Source organism: Oncorhynchus clarkii, chromosome 21 (assembly GCF_045791955.1).
Source record: "Oncorhynchus clarkii lewisi isolate Uvic-CL-2024 chromosome 21, UVic_Ocla_1.0, whole genome shotgun sequence".
Taxonomy (NCBI): domain Eukaryota; kingdom Metazoa; phylum Chordata; class Actinopteri; order Salmoniformes; family Salmonidae; genus Oncorhynchus; species Oncorhynchus clarkii.
In genome coordinates, this window is record NC_092167.1 from 6112313 (window position 1) to 6129681 (window position 17369).

A 17369-nucleotide genomic window follows, 5' to 3' on the forward strand; every position below is an offset into this window, starting at 1 on the left:
ATAGCCCTCTTAGGTGAAATACAGGGTTAGAATGAGGACAGTATAACTCCCATAGCCCTCTTAGGTGAAAGACAGGGTTAGAATGAGGACAGTATAACTCCCATAGCCCTCTTAGGAGAAAGACAGGGTTAGAATGAGTATATATAACTCCCATAGCCCTCTTAGGAGGAAGACAGGGTTAGAATGAGGACAGTATAACTCCCATAGCCCTCTTAGGAGAAAGACAGGGTTAGAATGAGTATATATAACTCCCATAGCCCTCTTAGGTGAAAGACAGGGTTAGAATGAGGACAGTAGAACTCCCATAGCCCTCTTAGGAGAAAGACAGGGTTAGAATGAGTATATATAACTCCCATAGCCCTCTTAGGAGAAAGATAGGGTTAGAATGAGTATATATAACTCCCATAGCCCTCTTAGGAGAAAGACAGGGTTAGAATGAGGACAGTAGAACTCCCATAGCCCTCTTAGGAGAAATACAGTTTTAGAATGAGGACAGTAGAACTCCCATAGCCCTCTTAGGTGAAAGACATGGTTAGAATGAGGACAGTAGAACTCCCATAGCCCTCTTAGGAGAAAGACAGGGTTAGAATGAGTATATATAACTCCCATAGCCCTCTTAGGTGAAAGACAGGGTTAGAATGAGGACAGTAGAACTCCCATAGCCCTCTTAGGAGAAAGACAGGGTTAGAATGAGTATATATAACTCCCATAGCCCTCTTAGGAGAAAGATAGGGTTAGAATGAGTATATATAACTCCCATAGCCCTCTTAGGAGAAAGACAGGGTTAGAATGAGGACAGTAGAACTCCCATAGCCCTCTTAGGAGAAAGACAGGGTTAGAATGAGTATATACAGTGCCTTGCGAAAGTATTCGGCCCCCTTGAACTTTGCGACCTTTTGCCACATTTCAGGCTTCAAACATAAAGATATAAAACTGTATTTTTTTGTGAAGAATCAACAACAAGTGGGACATAATCATGAAGTGGAACGACATTTATTGGATATTTCAAACTTTTTTAACAAATCAAAAACTGAAAAATTGGGCGTTCAAAATTATTCAGCCCCTTTACTTTCAGTGCAGCAAACTCTCTCCAGAAGTTCAGTGAGGATCTCTGAATGATCCAATGTTGACCTAAATGACTAATGATGATAAATACAATCCACCTGTGTGTAATCAAGTCTCCGTACAAATGCACCTGCACTGTGATAGTCTCAGAGGTCCGTTAAAAGCGCAGAGAGCATCATGAAGAACAAGGAACACACCAGGCAGGTCCGAGATACTGTTGTGAAGAAGTTTAAATCCGGATTTGGATACAAAAAGATTTCCCAAGCTTTAAACATCCCAAGGAACACTGTGCAAGCGATAATATTGAAATGGAAGGAGTATCAGACCACTGCAAATCTACCAAGACCTGGCCGTCCCTCTAAACTTTCAGCTTATACAAGGAGAAGACTGATCAGAGATGCAGCCAAGAGGCCCATGATCACTCTGGATGAACTGCAGAGATCTACAGCTGAGGTGGGAGACTCTGTCCATAGGACAACAATCAGTCGTATATTGCACAAATCTGGCCTTTATGGAAGAGTGGCAAGAAGAAAGCCATTTCTTAAAGATATCCATAAAAAGTGTTCGTTTAAAGTTTGCCACAAGCCACCTGGGAGACACACCAAACATGTGGAAGAAGGTGCTCTGGTCAGATGAAACCAAAATTGAACTTTTTGGCAACAATGCAAAACGTTATGTTTGGCGTAAAAGCAACACAGCTCATCACTCTGAACACACCATCCCCACAGTCAAACATGGTGGTGGCAGCATCATGGTTTGGGCCTGCTTTTCTTAAGCAGGGACAGGGAAGATGGTTAAAATTGATGGGAAGATGGATGGAGCCAAATACGGGACCATTCTGGAAGAAAACCTGATGGAGTCTGCAAAAGACCTGAGACTGGGACAGAGATTTGTCTTCCAACAAGACAATGATCCAAAACATAAAGCAAAATCTACAATGGAATGGTTCAAAAATAAACATATCCAGGTGTTAGAATGGCCAAGTCAAAGTCCAGACCTGAATCCAATCGAGAATCTGTGGAAAGAACTGAAAACTGCTGTTCACAAATGCTCTCCATCCAACCTCACTGAGCTCGAGCTGTTTTGCAAGGAGGAATGGGAAAAAATGTCAGTCTCTCGATGTGCAAAACTGATAGAGACATACCCCAAGCGACTTACAGCTGTAATCGCAGCAAAAGGTGGCGCTACAAAGTATTAACTTAAGGGGGCTGAATAATTTTGCACGCCCAATTTTTCAGTTTTTGATTTGTTAAAAAAGTTTGAAATATCCAATAAATGTCGTTCCACTTCATGATTGTGTCCCACTTGTTGTTGATTCTTCACAAAAAAATACAGTTTTATATCTTTATGTTTGAAGCCTGAAATGTGGCAAAAGGTCGCAAAGTTCAAGGGGGCCGAATACTTTCGCAAGGCACTGTATAACTCCCATAGCCCTCTTAGGAAAAAGACAGGGTTAGAATGAGGACAGTAGAAATCCCATAGCCCTCTTAGGTGAAAGACAGGGTTAGAATGAGGACAGTAGAACTCCCGTAGCCCTCTTAGGAGAAAGACAGGGTTAGAATGAGGACAGTAGAACTCCCATAGCCCTCTTAGGTGAAAGACAGGGTTAGAATGAGGACAGTAGAACTCCCATAGCCCTCTTAGGTGAAAGACAGGGTTAGAATGAGGACAGTAGAACTCCCGTAGCCCTCTTAGGAGAAAGACAGGGTTAGAATGAGGACAGTAGAACTCCCATAGCCCTCTTAGGAGAAAGACAGGGTTAGAATGAGTATATATAACTCCCATAGCCCTCTTAGGTGAAAGACAGGGTTAGAATGAGGACAGTAGAACTCCCATAGCCCTCTTAGGAGAAAGACAGGGTTAGAATGAGTATATATAACTCCCATAGCCCTCTTAGGTGAAAGACAGGGTTAGAATGAGGACAGTAGAACTCCCATAGCCCTCTTAGGTGAAAGACAGGGTTAGAATGAGGACAGTAGAACTCCCGTAGCCCTCTTAGGAGAAAGACAGGGTTAGAATGAGGAAAGTAGAACTCCCATAGCCCTCTTAGGTGAAAGACAGGGTTAGAATGAGGACAGTAGAACTCCCATAGCCCTCTTAGGAGAAAGACAGGGTTAGAATGAGGACAGTAGAACTCCCATAGCCCTCTTAGGTGAAAGACAGGGTTAGAATGAGGACAGTAGAACTCCCATAGCCCTCTTAGGAGAAAGACAGGGTTAGAATGAGTATATATAACTCCCATAGCCCTCTTAGGAAAAAGACAGGGTTAGAATGAGGACAGTAGAACTCCCATAGCCCTCTTAGGTGAAAGACAGGTTTAGAATGAGGACAGTAGAACTCCCATAGCCCTCTTAGGAGAAAGACAGGGTTAGAACTAGTATATAGAACTCCCATAGCCCTCTTAGGAGAAAGACAGGGTTAGAATGAGGACAGTAGAACTCCCATAGAGACAGGGTTAGTTGGCTACTGTAGCTCTTCCTTCCTCACGTTCCTCCTCCTCCCTGTTAACCTGCCAATATGGCATCACACACACACACACATACACACACGTGATTGCCGTTAACTGGTGTAATAATTGTGTCGGGGTGAGAGAGGGCCGCAGACAGCGGGGAGTCTGGGAGAGAGGTGGGTGTGTGTGTGGGACGACCATATGCATTTCACTCTGCCTCTCTTTGTCTGAGCGGGAGAAAACGATAAACACAACACACAGCGAGCAGGCTTTATACGGTAACCTACCGAATAGAATCTTAATGCTCTCTCAATGCCATTTCTATCAGGAGATTCCAGTCAGACACTGGTGTTGTGAGGGATTGGTGGAGGAAGCTGTCATATTGCCATCTAGTGGCGATATGAGGCTCTACTGGTGCCTTGGGCATATTGTACAGCAACCTCGTCCATGGGGTTGCAAAATTCCAGTGACTTCTCCAAAATTACCAGGTTTTTCAGGAATCCTGGTTGGAAGATCTCCAGAATCATGGGGGGAATAAGCAGGAAATCCGGTGTCCTCCAACCAGGACTTCTGGAAAACCATAGCATTTTGTGGAAGTCACCATCATTTTTCAACCCTACTCGTCCCTGAGTTCTGTTACTGGAGAGAGAGTTGACTGGAGGACTAGATTCCTTGTCCAGGGTCATTGAGGTGAATGTGTACTGCAGTGCTGACTGTGCTGATGTCACATAATGTCATCAGTTGGCTAAGCACTGTCAAGACTGGAGTTATGTGTTTTATTGGGTGATTGGAAGTATTGACACACACACCACACACACACTTGTGCACAGACTTAGGCACACACACTCATCTCCAACAGTGTGTGTCCGGTCTCAGCAAGGTATGGCCTCCTTGGTGGCCAGAGTAATGGGAATTGGCCACGGCTGATAGGCCGGGGCCCAGGGGGAATTCTGGGAGATTTTAAATAGTTTATAATCTTTTTTGGCACGCTCTCTCTCCAGCATCCCACTCCAAATAGAAGTTTCCCTTAGGCACAGATCGAGGATCAGCTGAGCCTCTCCAAGTCCTAACCTTAATCATTTGGGAGGACACATAAAACACACCTCAGATCATCGTCCTTCTACCTCTGAAAACAAGCATTATCGTTATATTTTCAATACAGTAGATTAACAAGATGGGAGTTATATTAGATTTAGAGGGCACATTATTGGTGTAAGTGAGTTCTGAATGTTATTTTTATATCAACATACACAGGGAGGGTACTGCGCAGACGATTATCCAGCACTAAGCCTCGGGCTCCGACATCTGTTTCCTAAAGATAGTCAATTAGATGCTGTCTAGCACAATCAACGGCAGTCTCTACTAATAAACTGGGGTTTTAGTGCGACTAGAAGAGCCGTTGGATCTAGAAGAGCTGCTGCTCTCTGAGTCTGTCTCTTCACTAGTGGGTGTGTGGACTGATCAGTGATGGAGCCAGATCTGTGTGTGTGTGTGTGTGTGTGTGTGTGTGTGTGTGTGTGTGTGTGTGTGTGCGTGTGTGTGTGTGTGTGTGTGTTCGTGGCTTGGGTGTCAGTCTCATTAGCACATGGACTAATGAAGACTTCCTGTTGATGAGCCATTAAACCACTGACTGACTGTCCATCCCACTAGTCATTATATTTCTGCTGCTGGACTAGCAAAACCATGGAACAGCTCTCGAATTATGGGACCTAATCTCCTTATTAAGAGTGAGCAATGCCTGCTGGCTGCCTCGGTGTGTGTGAAGGGGGGATGTCTGTGGAGTCTGGACAGGGCCGAGACGACCTCCGGACAGTGTGTGTGTGTGTGTGTGTTAGGGGGATGAGTCTGAATGTGTGTGTGTGGAGGATGAAGACTGCTAATCAGATTTGCACGGTTATTAATTTGTATTTCCCAGACCGGAGCAGCGGCGTCCCACCACCATCACCACAGTGTTGCCGAGGTGTTTCCGTGGTGATGAGACTCATGCTTTGCCCTGTGACATCATCTTCCCTGGGTGTTCTGCTCTCTCTCTTTGTGTCCCAAATGACACCCGATTCCCTTCATTGTGCACTGCTGTTGACCAGGGTCTATAAGGAATAGGGTGGCATTTAGGACCTACTCACTGTCATTACCCAAACAACCTTTTTCAACAAATGTCATTTTGGATTCCACCATAGTAAACATATTATCTCAAACAGACCTCATTATTGAATTCTTATCCGTTGAATAGGAAAGTTTCTAGGTTTAAAGGAGTTCATTTTAGTCGTGATTTAGTTGTAGACAGAATAGAGATTTAAATGACCTGGGCCAGTCACAGCTCCAGAAGTAGCCAAGACACTGGCTTACAGTAGTATTATTATGATGATGTGGGCAACTTGGCATTGTCAGAAGAACTGAGGTACACCATTATGTGTTGTCAAATTATTAACTGAAACTTACTCTATCTCCTGTACCCTACTGCTACTGTGGAGGTGGCTTCCACCTTCTGACAGTTACTGTAGCTCCTGTACCCTACTGCTACTGTGGAGGTGGCTTCCACCTTCTGACAGTTACTGTAGCTCCTGTACCCTACTGCTACTGTGGAGGTGGCTTCCACCTTCTGACAGTTACTGTAGCTCCTGTACCCTACTGCTACTGTGGAGGTGGCTTCCACCTTCTGACAGTTACTGTAGCTCCTGTACCCTACTGCTACTGTGGAGGTGGCTTCCACCTTCTGACAGTTACTGTAGCTCCTGTACCCTACTGCTACTGTGGAGGTGGCTTCCACCTTCTGACAGTTACTGTAGCTCCTGTACCCTACTGCTACTGTGGAGGTGGCTTCCACCTTCTGACAGTTACTGTAGCTCCTGTACCCTACTGCTACTGTGGAGGTGGCTTCCACCTTCTGACAGTTACTGTAGCTCCTGTACCCTACTGCTACTGTGGAGGTGGCTTCCACCTTCTGACAGTTACTGTAGCTCCTGTACCCTACTGCTACTGTGGAGGTGGCTTCCACCTTCTGACAGTTACTGTAGCTCCTGTACCCTACTGCTACTGTGGAGGTGGCTTCCACCTTCTGACAGTTACTGTAGCTCCTGTACCCTACTGCTACTGTGGAGGTGGCTTCCACCTTCTGACAGTTACTGTAGCTCCTGTACCCTACTGCTACTGTGGAGGTGGCTTCCACCTTCTGACAGTTACTGTAGCTCCTGTACCCTACTGCTACTGTGGAGGTGGCTTCCACCTTCTGACAGTTACTGTAGCTCCTGTACCCTACTGCTACTGTGGAGGTGGCTTCCACCTTCTGACAGTTACTGTAGCTCCTGTACCCTACTGCTACTGTGGAGGTGGCTTCCATCTTCTGACAGTTACTGTAGCTCCTGTACCCTACTGCTACTGTGGAGGTGGCTTCCACCTTCTGACAGTTACTGTAGCTCCTGTACCCTACTGCTACTGTGGAGGTGGCTTCCACCTTCTGACAGTTACTGTAGCTCCTGTACCCTACTGCTACTGTGGAGGTGGCTTCCACCTTCTGACAGTTACTGTAGCTCCTGTACCCTACTGCTACTGTGGAGGTGGCTTCCACCTTCTGACAGTTACTGTAGCTCCTGTACCCTACTGCTACTGTGGAGGTGGCTTCCACCTTCTGACAGTTACTGTAGCTCCTGTACCCTACTGCTACTGTGGAGGTGGCTTCCACCTTCTGACAGTTACTGTAGCTCCTGTACCCTACTGCTACTGTGGAGGTGGCTTCCACCTTCTGACAGTTACTGTAGCTCCTGTACCCTACTGCTACTGTGGAGGTGGCTTCCACCTTCTGACAGTTACTGTAGCTATTTTACTCTACTGCTGCTATAGTTTTTTATAATTTATGGGCAATTCACAACATATATTGTGATTACATTTTTTTTTAAAACAAATCTAAATAAACTTTGTTGTACAATTAAAGGTTTTCAAACACTCAGCAATAATCGAATGGATTTGGGGTTTGTGCAATGATACCCAGGCTAAATATAATCCTTCCACAACCATAATACCCATTCATTATTTTATTATTTTATCAAAATAGTTTAATCTGTTTTTTTTTGCTATTGTCACTGATTTGGCTTTCAAGTCGGTCTATGAAAATGTACCTTTTGTTACAAATTTAACCAGAACCATACACAATCCACATTCACTAATCATGACTAACTTATTGTAGCAGGCATTAGGCTATAGAAAATTAGCACAGGTCTCATCAACAATCTCTCCAGCCCATGTGCTATTGAGTAGCCAGCTAATCTTTACATTTCAAGTTTAGCCAACTTGGCTCTATTTTCTAGCTAACAAGGTTGACAGTTGAATTGTTATGAACACACCCTTCTGTCTGTCTCCATCTGTCTGAACAGCGTGCTATTCTGTCCACTCTGTTCAGATGTTGAAATCAAGTGTGTTCAGTATTTCTCAGAATGACAGTGAGTTGACAATTCCTTATATATTGGTGTTTTATTGCACATTTATAAAACACAGACATGACAGCTAGTATAAAAGTCTTTGGTTAAAACACTGCTAGCGGTACGTGGTACAGCAATCCCGCGCACGACAAACTGAGTTTTCATTTTCCAGAACCAATGTTCGTTGCTACTCCGGTTTTAGTAGTGTCTGCTCTGTGTGCAGTTTGAGAAGTTGAGACATAAAAAGGGTATTGGTAGAGAAGGGAACTTCTCTTCTCTGACAATAAAATAAAGTCTCTGTGTTTCGGTGACCTCAGATGCAAAAAATCGTGTTTCGGTGACCTCAGATGCAAAAAAATCGTGTTTCGGTGACCTCAGATGCATAAAATCAAGTTGAAACCGCTTCTCAGAGAGGAAGAAGGAATCTCATCTTTGTTGTTGTGAGTGGCAGGGGGAGGGGCTTTGTGTGTGTGTGTGTGTGTGTGTGTGTGTGTGAGAGAATGGGAAGGTGCACACAGCACAGAAGGGAGCGAAGGAGGCGAAACCAAAAAGACTACATGAAAACAACATTGTGATCCAGGCATGTGGAATATCATGCAGCCCTACTGTGGAGGTGGCTTACAACTTTTGAAGATACAATGGGTCATTAGACTTATGTAAATATGTTTGTTGCCTGGCAACAGCCTGCTTGGCTACAGAGTGTGTGCGTGGGCATACGTGTATGTGTGTAAAGTAGGTAGAATGCCACAAAGTTGGCACCAGACTGTAGTATTAATTGAATGGACTTAATTCCATCATCAACATTCCTTTGAATGTTATCAGCCAATTTGATAAATATGTTACCTGGTTGTTAGGTCAATGTCTGGGTTAGCACCTGCACGTTAGCTAAGCGTCTGGACAAGCAGTTGAGTTACCTCAGTTGACTGCATGGTGACACAAGGCCAAGTCCTGAGGCTCAGCTCCAGATGGTTATTTGGACAGAGAGCGGCTTCGACTGCATCCATCCGTCCTCTCCCCAACATTATTCAAACGTTATCGCTCTCACCAACTAAAATCCATCTGTGCTCACACACACCAATCCAGATCCATCAAGTTGCTGTGCATATTGAGACAATGACAATCGTAACAGGACATGATGTATCTTCTTGGTCTTCATGGAACGTTGACGCTGCAACTTGGGTTCTCGATCAATAACAACAACAAAAAATGCACATTTATTAAACGTTGTCAGCACTAATTATATTTAGAGTTATTGAGGGGTATTTAGTGATGTTCTGTGTATTTTAAGATGGGCTGGATGCCTGGTAGTCATTGTAGGCTCAACTTAAATTAGTCTACTATAGAATTTTTAGGAGACCTCTCCTTTTCTCTTACAGTTCACCTCTCTCACAGTTCAACTCTCTCACTCTCTCTCTCTCACCACCCCCCCCCCCCCCCCCCTTGCTGTCCCCCACTATAGACACCTAGAGCCTTCTACAGAGCCTTCTCTAGCCCTGCTGTCCCCCACTCTAGACACCTAGAGCCTTCTACAGGGCCTTCTCTAGCCCTGCTGTCCCCCACTCTAGACATCTAGAGCCTTCTACAGAGCCTTCTCTAGCCCTGCTGTCCCCCACTCTAGACACCTAGAGCCTTCTGCAGAGCCTTCTCTAGCCCTGCTGTCCCCCACTCTAGACACCTAGAGCCTTCTGCAGAGCCTTCTCTAGCCCTGCTGTCCCCCACTCTAGACACCTAGAGCCTTCTACAGAGCCCTCTCTAGCCCTGTTGTCCCCCACTCTAGACACCTAGAGCCTTCCACAGAGCCCTCTCTAGCCCTGCTGTCCCCCACTCTAGACACCTAGAGCCTTCTACAGAGCCCTCTCTAGCCCTGCTGTCCCCCACTATAGACACCTAGAGCCGTCTACAGAGCCCTCTCTAGCCCTGCTGTCCCCCACTATAGACACCTAGAGTCCAGACATCATAGGAGTCTACCCTGGCTCCGTCCTTCCATCCTTCCTTCCATCTCCCTTCCTTCTTGTTCATTCATTCATTTCCTTTCTTTCTTCATTCCTTCCCTTCTTCTGTTTAGCCTCTCCATCTTTCCTGCTTTCTTCCCTACCTCACTTTCTCCTTCCTTCCTTCCTTCCTTCCTTTCTTTCGTTATTTCGTTCGTTCGTTCGTTATTTCTTTTTCCCCTCCCGCTTTCTTCCCTACCTCACTTTCTCCTTCCTTCCATTGCTCCATAGTTCCAACTCTGAATAGATCTGTCCCCCTTCACCCTGACGTGAAGGATTTGATTTATTTGTGTATTTGTGTGTGTTAAGCTGTTGAGGACACACTCGCTCTTGCGTGGAGGTGTGTGTGTGTGTGTGTGTGAGACAGGCCTAGTGATTAACAGTGATTCCTTGACAGATGAGGTGTGTATGGTGCTCCCCAGCCCTTACATTGCTGTGTGAACCTATCTGACCAACTCGACAGCTAGTTAAACACTCACCCATGTAGATCGGAGGACGCCAGTGTTTTCAAGGACTTATCCTGAGCAGTTTGTCCAAGTTGTCCTGGAAACATCCTGGCACGTTATCGCCCTTTAACTCTTAACTTTTCTAAAAGTATGAATACAGTCTGCGCTCCAATTATTCTCTCCAAATGAGTTCCCAATACTACCACTAATTTCAGTAACGCAATTCCCCTCTGTTTATTTAATGGGAATACATTATCACCTCCTTATCATGGGTCTCAGCATCTGTGTACTGCAGCTAGTGGAACTACTTCTTACGTTCCTAGAGGGGTTAAATGAGGAAGACACATTTCAGTTGAAGGCATTCAGTCGTACAACTGACGAGGTATCTCCCTGTCCAGGCTAACATTGCTGTAGCCTTCCTGTACAGTTTCTCTAACGATGACTCAAGGTTCTCTAACATTGCACTAACATTCCTGTCCAGTCTCTGTTTCTCCCCATAGGTTTATCCAGGCTAATGTTGCCGCAACGTTCCTCTCCACTCTCTCTAACGTTCCCTCAACATTGTCCCCCCCCCAAGGTTCATCAATGAGACAGAGCAGAACATGGGTTCACCGGGGCAGGCCAAGCAGTGCCAGCTCCGGACCTTCCTGACCTACTACATCAACGACCTGTTCCTGCACCAGGTCAGAACAGAGATCAACAAGGAGATCCGGGCCGTCAGCAAGACAGCAGACCCACTGAAAGTCCTGGCTAGTGCTGATACTATGAAGGTCCTGGCGGTGCAGAGGCCCCTGCTGCAGGTGAGGGGGGCCGGGAACACATACTCGCAGGACACACACACACACACTCGCAGGACACACACACACTCGCAGGACGGACGGACACACATTCGCAGGACGGACACACACACATTCGCAGGACGGACACACACACACGCATCCAGCCCATCACTCGCAGGACAGACACACACACTCGCAGGACGGACACACACACACTCGCAGGACACGCATATTCACAAAATATGGTAAACATGGAAATCATACAACTGTCTGTGTGGACATATTTATACAGACATGTATGCTTACTTACTTCTGCTCATACTTTGTTTCCTGTTCACAACCTGTTCACAACCTATTCACAACCTGTTCACAACCTATTCACAAGATCAACATTCTTCTTAATTTATGTTATGGTGTACATTTCCATTAGAGTCATTTAGCAGACGTTCTTATACAGAGAGACTTACAGTTGGTGAATTCATCAGTTAGTATACGGCCAGGTAATAGTTTCCTTTGGACTTTGTGAGGTTTCCACAGCCACCTCTCTCGTTCTCTCTCTCGTTCTCTCTCTCGTTCTCTCTCTCATTCTCTCTCTCATTCTCTCTCTCTCTCGTTCTCTCTCTCATTCTCTCTCTCTCTCGTTCTCTCTCTCATTCGCTCTCTCTCGTTCTCTCTCTCATTCTCTCTGTCTCGTTCTCTCTCTCATTCTCTCTCTCTCTCTCGTTCTCTCTCTCATTCTCGCTCTCTCTCATTCTCGCTCTCTCTCGTTCTCGTTCAAATTTTCTCTTACACACACACACACACACACACACACACACACACACACACACACACACACACACACACACACAGTGATACTTGGCAGCCACCCACCTATCTCACAGAATCATAATTGTCTGAAACAGCATTTGATTCTCCCTGACCCCGTAGAAGCAGTTAATTGGTGGTTATAGAATATAGACACACACACACACCCCGGTACCCATTTCTTCCAGCACAGGAAGTGGGCCTATCATCTCCATGGATACCACTTACTGCTCATGCTCACCTAGCACCTCCCCTATTAAAGATGAGATCAATCATGAGATCAATCACTTCTCACAGCAATGTGTTCCCCAGATCAGATATGTAACAGTGGATGTTATGCATCTCAAAGCTAGTCTCTGTGAATACTCTACAGTAGTGTATAAAGAATGAGTCTTCTCATACGGCCGTATGCCGACACATTGACCGTTACCATAAATACCTACACTGTTGATTCTTCTTCTTCAGTGTCTACCTGCATGTTTAGGCTATAGCTATAGTGGCTGTGTTAATGTGTGGATGCTACTGTTAGTGTGTGTGTGTGTGTGTGTGACTGCGTATATGTGTGCGTGTACCTGTTTTAGTCAATTAGTCCAGAGATGGTGAAGTGTCGTCTAGAATACAGAGATGGCGAAGTGTCGTCTAGAATACAGAGATGGCGAAGTGTCGTCTAGAATACAGAGATGGTGAAGGGCCGTCTAGAATACAGAGATGGTGAAGGGCCGTCTAGAATACAGAGATGGCGAAGTGCCGTCTAGAATACAGAAATGGCGAAGGGCCGTCTAGAATACAGAGATGGTGAAGTGCCGTCTAGAATACAGAGATGGCGAAGTGTCGTCTAGAATACAGAGATGGCGAAGTGTCGTCTAGAATACAGAGATGGCGAAGTGTCGTCTAGAATACAGAGATGGTGAAGGGCCGTCTAGAATACAGAGATGGCGAAGGGCCGTCTAGAATACAGAGATGGTGAAGTGTCGTCTAGAATACAGAGATGGCGAAGGGCCGTCTAGAATACAGAGATGGCGAAGGGCCGTCTAGAATACAGAGATGGTGAAGGGCCGTCTAGAATACAGAGATGGCGAAGGGCCGTCTAGAATACAGAGATGGTGAAGGGCCGTCTAGAATACAGAGATGGCGAAGGGCCGTCTAGAATACAGAGATGGCGAAGGACCGTCTAGAATACAGAGATGGCGAAGGGCCGTCTAGAATACAGAGATGGCGAAGGGCCGTCTAGAATACAGAGATGGCGAAGGGCCGTCTAGAATACAGAGATGGCGAAGGGCCGTCTAGAATACAGAGATGGCGAAAGGCCGTCTAGAATACAGAGATGGCGAAGGACCGTCTAGAATACAGAGATGGCGAAGGGCCGTCTAGAATACAGAGATGGCGAAGGGCCGTCTAGAATACATGTGGCCCTCCGAGTGAGTTAAAGGGTAAGAGACATTATGTGGAATCTGTCACCATAAATGTTTCTGTGTGTGTCTATTTGTATTTATTATGGATCCCCATTAAGCAGCTCCTCTTCCTGGGATCCAGCAGTTTATACAATTTTAAAAACATAACAATACATTCACAGCTTTCACAACACACTGTGTGCCCTAAGGCCCCTACTCCACCACTACCACATATCTACAGTACAAAATCCATGCGTATGTGTGTGTATAGTGTTTATGTTATCGTGTGTGTGTGCACGAGCACGTGCATCTTTGTGTGTGTGTGTGTGTGAGAGAGAATGTCCAGTGCTTTATTATTATTTTTTTTTACATTTAGAAAGTTTACATAGAAAATACAAGTCAGCTGGATGTAACGAGGTCAGCTGGATGTAACGAGGTCAGCCGGATGTAACAAGGTCAGCTGGATGTAACGAGGTCAGCCGGATGTAACGAGGTCAGCCGGATGTAACGAGGTCAGCCGGATGTAACGAGGTCAGCCGGATGTAACGAGGTCAGGGTGATGTTGTGATTTCAGCGGGATGTAATGATGTCACACCAACAACAACAACAACGATAGTGTCTAATAAAACAAGTGTTACTCATGAATACATTTACTTACAACAGCCAGTGTGCTCTCCCACCTCTCAGGCAGCTTGTGAAAGCCAGCATGGATAGAATGCAATAATTGACTAATATTTGCCATATTGTAATAATTCTCATGTCATCATCATTTATTCCAACAACACTGTTTCCATCATCATTTATTCCAACAACACTGTTTCCATCATCATTTGTCGCAATAAAGTTCGACCCCAAAAAATCCCCCCCTGTCGAACAGATGACAATGTTGTCATCTGCCATTTTCATTGCACCTGTCACAATGATTTTATTTTGTGACATTGCATTTGACGGAAGAACCTGGGTCAATGGAAACCTGCCTTGTGTGTGTGTGTCTCTCTCTCTGTGTGTGTATGTGTGTGTCTCTCTCTCTGTGTGTGTATGTGTGTGTCTCTCTCTCTGTGTGTATATGTGTGTGTGTCTCTCTCTCTGTGTGTATGTGTGTGTCTCTCTCTCTCTCTGTGTGTCTCTCTTTCTGTGTGTGTGTCTCTGTGTGTGTGTGTGTGTGTGTGTGTGTGTGTGTGTGTGTGTGTGTGTGTGTGTATCCACTCCAGAATGTGTATGTAGGTGTGTTTTAAGACAGTGTGTGTATACACTCCAGAATGTGTATGTAGGTGTGTATTAAGACAGTGTGTGTATCCACTCCAGAATGTGTATGTAGGTGTGTTTTAAGACAGTGTGTGTCTGCCCCTCTGTCTTTGTTAACTCTCCATTCAGAGTGAGAGAATACTGACAGTTCATTACAGCTCCTGGCTCGGAGTTCACTGGCGTTTGTTTACGATTATGACTTCTCCTTAACGAGGACTGCGGCATCTTGCTAATTACACTGCTAGGCTAATGAGCCTCTCTCCAGTTAGCGGGAGCTCCATAAAACGCTCCTTTTGTTTGGGGTTTTGGCTTTTTTAATTACGCCAATCAAAGAGGCCTGCCTGCTCCTTCCTCAACTGCCAGATACACACATACAAGACCCAGGCCCTTGTGTGTGTGTGTGTGTGTGTGTGCGTGCGAGAGAAGTCCAACCGATCCCCACTGTGTCCTGGCTGGTTGGTCTCAGTGTGACAGCGGGCCACTACTTTTAATGGGCTACTCCAGTCCTCAGTGCTCCCTGCTCACTCAAGATGGCAGGTGGCTTTATGGAGGAAAGAGACTGAAGGAGATGATAAATGTCCCAGAGGTGGACAGCTATAGAACAATACATCCTTCTGTATCAGTGTTTTAAAGGGAAGCTGCTGTAGGTTAAAGGAGCTGTTCTTGCCGTTTAGATCATCACATTCCTTGTACGTGTTGGGTCTTTCTCAGGCCTAATGTAGATGGGAAATGGTGCATGCCTGCTGTTTGGGGGGGGGGGGGGGACACACAAGTGTGTTCCTACAGCAGGTGTTCTAAGAGTGGGGCCACACCACTGGCACTTGAACCAATGGGCTGAAGGCACAGAGAGACACATGTTGATACACTACATTAAACACACTCTCTACCTTGGCTGCCATCACACAGGAAACGGCAGGGGACCCCATTTATAGGTGCACCTGCCATCCACTCCACCACAACACACATGTATGTACATGGGGTTAGGGGGAAGGCATTAGTGGACATACCTGGTGGACACACAGAGTGGGTTGCTGTGTTTTGGGGCTTGGGGGGGAGATGTTGCTCCATCCAGACTCACATACAGCTGGGTAGCATTGTCATGGGGAGATGTACTGTACCACCACACTGTAGTGTTAGCTGTTACCATATAGGACAACACACCCTGGGATATCACGGGACGCCGTGGTAAATACAGGTCACTACTAGGCATTTACATCTTTACCTTTCTAGACCATTTGATACGTTATAGACATGGGCTCTGATACCATACAGGAACGATACATTATCTAGAGACATGGGCTCTGATACCATACAGGAACGATACGTTATCTAGAGACATAGGATCTGATACCATACAGGAACGATACGTTATCTAGAGACATGGGCTCTGATACCATACAGGAACGATACGTTATCTAGAGACATGGGCTCTGATACCATACATGAACAATACGTTTTCTAGAGACATGTGCTCTGATACCATACAGGAACGATACGTTATCTAGAGACATGGGCTCTGATACCATACAGGAACAATACGTTATCTAGAGACATGGGCTCTGATACCATACAGGAACGATACGTCATCTAGAGACATGGGCTCTGATACCATACAGGAACGATACGTTATCTAGAGACATGGGCTCTGATACCATACAGGAACAATACGTCATCTAGAGACATGGGCTCTGATACCATACAGGAACGATACGTTATCTAGAGACATGGGCTCTGATACCATACAGGAACGATACGTTATCTAAAGACATGGGCTCTGATACCATACAGGAACGATACGTTATCTAGAGACATGGGCTCTGATACCATACAGGAACGATACGTTATCTAGAGACATGGGCTCTGATACCATACAGGAACGATACATTATCTAGAGACATGGGCTCTGATACCATACAGGAACGATACGTTATCTAAAGACATGGGCTCTGATACCATACAGGAACGATACATTATCTAGAGACATGGGATCTGATACCATACAGGAACGATACGTTATCTAGAGACATGGGCTCTGATACCATACAGGAACGATACGTTATCTAGAGACATGGGCTTTGATACCATACAGGAACGATACGTTATCTAGAGACATGGGCTCTGATACCATACAGGAACGATACGTTATCTAGAGACATAGGCTCTGGAACGATACGTTATCTAGAGACATAGGCTCTGATACCATATAGGAACGATACGTTATCTAAAGACATAGGCTCTGATACCATACAGGAACGATACGTTATCTAGAGACAGACCCTTTGCTATGAGACTCGAAATTGAGCTCAGGTGCATCCTGTTTCCATTGATCATCCTTGAGATGTTTCTTCAACTTGATTGGAGTCCACCTGTGGTAAATTCAATTGATTGGACATGATTTGGAAAGGCACACACCTGTCTATATAAGGTCTCACAGTTGACAGTGCATGTCAGAGCAAAACCCAAGACATGAGGTCAAAGTAATTGTCGGTGGAGAATTATTTAAGGTCCCCAAGAACACAGTGGCCTCCATCATTCTTAAGTGGAATAGGTTTGGAACCACCAAGACTCTTCCTGAAGCTGACCTCCCGACCAAACTGAGCAATCGGGGAGAAGGGCCTTGGTCAGGGAGGTGAACAAAAACACGATGGTTTCCAGAGTTTCTCTCTGGAGATGGGAGAACCTTACAGAAGGACAACCATCTCTGCAGTACTCCATCAATCAGGCTTTTATGGTAGAGTGGCCAGACGGAAGGCACTCCTTAGTAAAAGGCACATGACAGTCCGC

At 45.6% G+C, this 17369-nt stretch overlaps 1 protein-coding gene across 1 annotated transcript in view; it reads left to right on the forward strand.

The window, feature by feature from the left end:
- Positions 1-17369, forward strand: part of LOC139378421 (exocyst complex component 4-like) — a 247383-nt gene that overhangs the window by 153956 nt on the left and 76058 nt on the right. Inside the window, exon 11 of the mRNA XM_071120583.1 lies at positions 10941-11163. Within this exon, the coding sequence (XP_070976684.1) occupies positions 10941-11163 (223 nt within the window). The remainder of the gene's footprint in view (positions 1-10940; positions 11164-17369) is intronic.